The 4,123-nt window shown below is 28.5% G+C and overlaps 1 protein-coding gene across 1 annotated transcript; it reads left to right on the top strand.

Annotated features, from left to right (window-relative positions):
• Nucleotides 1–2,395: 2,395 nt before the first annotated feature.
• On the top strand, nt 2,396–3,643 carry LOC102583298 (cyclin-U2-2). The gene is made up of 2 exons (XM_006347850.2): nt 2,396–2,924; nt 3,146–3,643. Exons 1-2 carry the CDS (start codon nt 2,530–2,532, stop codon nt 3,411–3,413), a joined length of 663 nt encoding a protein of 220 aa, XP_006347912.1. The 5' UTR covers nt 2,396–2,529; the 3' UTR covers nt 3,414–3,643.
• The last annotated feature ends 480 nt before the right edge of the window (nt 3,644–4,123 follow it).

Genomic DNA, 4,123 nt, shown 5'->3' with positions numbered 1-4,123 from the left:
TATAGTTTTTATTTTATTTTCTTTTGTGTATGTGTGTGTTCATGATCTATCAAGTAGATCTCCTTTAATTTAATTTGGTCTCTACTTTTCAATAGTACTCTCATGTCATCACTTTTATTCAATGTGGTAAATGAGTTTTCACAAAAGCACATTAGTATTATTATTTTTTTGTTAATTTGGAATAGGAGAGAAAAGATCGAAATGTGGATTTTAATAGCTCAGTTGGTTGGCTATCAAAACTAATTTCACCTCAATTATATATTTGTATATCTCGAGCATATCATGTTTGTACATATTCTTAAAAGGTTTAATATTATAACTCATATCCTCATACTGTAGCAAAGTTTTCAACTTCTTTGCTATCTCTGAATTTACTTGGGAAAGACTATTTCCAAATGAATAATGAATTCTATGCTATACGATCCTTTGAACATATTATGTCGATAATTAATTAATAGATGATAAAAGGTTTCACCAATACTATTGTAGAGAGGTTTGTAATTTTGAAATAATATATACTAAGAGACTCAACAGTGAGAACACAAGCATTTTGTCACTATACAAAATCCATCCAACCGTAATAAGTGATGAAGAAGAAACTCACATGAAAGCTTCCAACAAATCTCTTTGGACGTATTCGTTTATTATTATTATTATTATTAGAAAAAAAGTAGCAAGTTGCAAAAACCAGAAAGATTTTTGAAGTTAATGTTCGAAGCTACTGCACGTGTGACTTGTACTAGTCTTATAGTCACAAATTTTCACAACTCCACTAGTTTGTTTTGTACTCCTATTCTTATATAATTCGATTAGTATATATATTAAAAATAGATGTTTAGTTTTACATGTTTAATTTAAAAAATCAAATAATATTTTGTTATTTATATCTATTTTACCTTCATTTTTCAATGCATGAAACTATTTATAATAACTAGAGATGATATAATACATTACAGTATCATTTTATTTAAACAAGTAAAAATAAACTGAGGAAATACGTAGTTTATTAGGATAGCTGTGGGACACAAATCTCAAAGAAAGAAAGACCCCTTTCTTAAATGCGTGGACCTTTTAAAGACCTAACATATTTGAATACCTCCTTCCCCACTCCTACCACTTCCTACTGTCGGTGAGTGACTAATTTACCCTTCTTTTGGAGTTATTCATAGGGTAACTATATTTCTTGTCCCTACTTTTATTTCATCATTTTTAAAAATTATTTACAAAATTCAATTAGACATCTTAATCTAGTCTTTTATATATAAGAGTTAATTTTGAATGTCAAATATAAAGTTTAATTGGTTGAATAATAAGAATCTTAAAGTTTAAATCAAATAAATTAGATTTACTTTTTCGTAATAATGTACTTATTCTTTCAAAATTCTGAATATGCCTCCGTTTAGGCTTGTATAGCTTAAAATGTGTTACTTAAGTCTTAAGTTTATTTTCTTATATATCTATTATATTATTCATGCTCCATCGATGCCACATACATCTTTCTTTAGGAACTCAAGGTCCCCACTGAGAATTCTCTATCATCACGTTAGATTTCACGTAATGAAGTCATTCTAATACCATCTGTAATAACCAACTCATTAGTAATATTATTTGTTTTGAGTATAGACATGTTAACTTTAAATTGCATTACCAAAATCAAAAAATTATTTTCTTACCTAACCAGTATCTTTCTCGTATTTAGGATTTATAAATTGACATGAAGGTCAATAGCCTTGTCCACCCAAAGTAAAAAGTACTTATAATTATAATATTGGTGTGTGGAATAACAGTTTGACTTAGTAGCAATTGGGAGATTCAAGAACATACAGCTTGCAGTGATAGTTCTAGCTAGAAGGCAAAATAGAAGGATCATATAATATAAGAAATATGCAGATGACAATATAATATGTGATCTAACAATAAATTAAAGCATAAAACTAGCTGGTGTGTCAGGACTTTGCCTTTACAATGAGGAGGCAAATATCTTGTAATTTGATATTACCCCTCCTTTCCTACTCACCTTCCAAATGCCTCCAAAAGTTTCTTTTACTTTATATAAAATTCTCTCTACTACTATTCATCTCATCTGTCTCATTCGTTAAAAAAAAAAACATATTTCTACACTTAGTAACTATTTAAATTTAAAATGTTTATTTTATCTCTAATGAAATAATTTATAGTAAGAGGAGTATATTTAAATCAAAAGTATAACGAGATGAATATATTTGAATTGAAGTATAAAGAGATATATTTAAACTATTTCAGATAATACAAGGGTATACTTGACAATTTTCTGTTTATTATAAACCACAAATATTAAAAATCAAATTACATCACATAAATTGAGACGGAGGATATATGAGTGGCAAAAAATCCACCAAAACTCAAATTTCCCTCCCTTATATAAACAATTCCCTTTCCCTAGCCCATAACCATTCATTTCCCAAGAAAAACAAAAAGAAATAGAAAACCAAAACCCCTCCTTTCAAATTCCTCTGTTTTTTCCCCTGAATTAACATTCATAATCAAGAAATGGCCAACATATCTCCAAGAAAACTAAGAGATGATCTTTATTGTTACTCTTATCAACAAGACTCAAGCTTACCATTAGTAATCTCAGTTCTTGCTTCTCTAATTGAGAGGAATTTAGCAAGGAATGAAAGAATAGCCAAAAATTGTACATGGGCATTGTCCAAGAATGTAAGAACAAGAGTATTTGATTGTCATGAAACACCAGACATGACAATACAATCTTATTTAGAGAGAATATTTAGGTACACAAGAGCTGGACCATCAGTCTATGTTGTTGCTTATGTATATATTGATAGATTCTGTCAACTCTATCCTGAGTTCAGAATTAGTCCAAGAAATGTACATAGGCTTCTCATTACAACTATTATGGTTGCTTCTAAGTATGTTGAAGACATGTAAGTCTCTTTTATTTAATCACACTTTGGGTTTTTTTGCTTCAATTTCAAGACTTTATATTTTATAAAAAAAAACGAAAAAAAGACAAGGTTGCAAAATGCAAACTTAAGTAAATAACTTTTGTTGGTGACTATTGCTTTCCTTCACTCAATATTTTTAAATCAAGAAAGTTGTCAATGAAGTAGTTTAACTAATGTATTTGTGTAATTTTTTTTTCCAGGAATTATAGGAATTCATATTTTGCAAGAGTGGGAGGATTGACAACAAATGAAATGAACAAATTAGAGATGGAGTTTTTGTTTATGATGGGGTTTAAGTTTCATGTGAATGTGAGTGTTTTTGAGAGCTATTGTCGTCATTTGGAAAGGGAAGTGAGTATTGGAGGAGGCTATGAAATTGAGAGGACTTTAAGATGTGCTGAGGAAATCAAATCAAAACAAATAGAAGAAAGAAGTTGTTGTAGCCAAATTACTAGAGTTTTGTTGTAACTCAAATTTTACAAATTGGAGTTTTTTTTTGTTTTTTTTTTTTCAATTACAAAGTGTAAATATTAGTACTATGTAAAGGAGTTTTGACAATTTTTGCTATGTAAAAAAAGCATAGTAGAAGTTCTCAGATGTGACAAAGTTTTGTTGTTACTTTCTGCAGTGAAAATGTTGTGGCTATAGTGGTTGAATTTGAAAATCAATTTAAAGTATGTCAATACACATTGACATCATTCTTGGTCAGTATGTCAAAGTGGTAAAAATATAAATTCATAACATTGCTATGTACTTGTGGTATTTATTAAAAATAGTTATTGTAAAATGTAAGTCGTTTTAAAAGATCAAGGTAAAATGAATCCCACCATCACAATTTTAACTTTAGCATTAATTACTATACGGAGTATTTATCGAAAAGAGATTAGTATGGTAAAACATGAAAGAAAAAATAAGAATAAGTATGAATATATAAGAGTGACTCTTATTATCATTTTTTGTGAAAGGATATGCAAAAGGCTAATATGAGAAGTAAATGGGAACAAATGAAAGTACGAATTCAACAAAACCCAACCCAGTAGTTTTATTCCGAATTTTATATATGTATTAAGAAAATGACCAAATATGTATATAAATATACTTTAGAACACATGAGTTAGATTCTCACGATAAATCAGACATGAGTGAAAAATTATCAACTTTTCTAATTAGAAATAAAT

Source organism: Solanum tuberosum, unplaced genomic scaffold (assembly GCF_000226075.1).
Source record: "Solanum tuberosum cultivar DM 1-3 516 R44 unplaced genomic scaffold, SolTub_3.0 scf00095, whole genome shotgun sequence".
In the NCBI taxonomy this organism is placed as follows: domain Eukaryota; kingdom Viridiplantae; phylum Streptophyta; class Magnoliopsida; order Solanales; family Solanaceae; genus Solanum; species Solanum tuberosum.
This window is presented reverse-complemented; position numbering and strand designations above follow the sequence as displayed.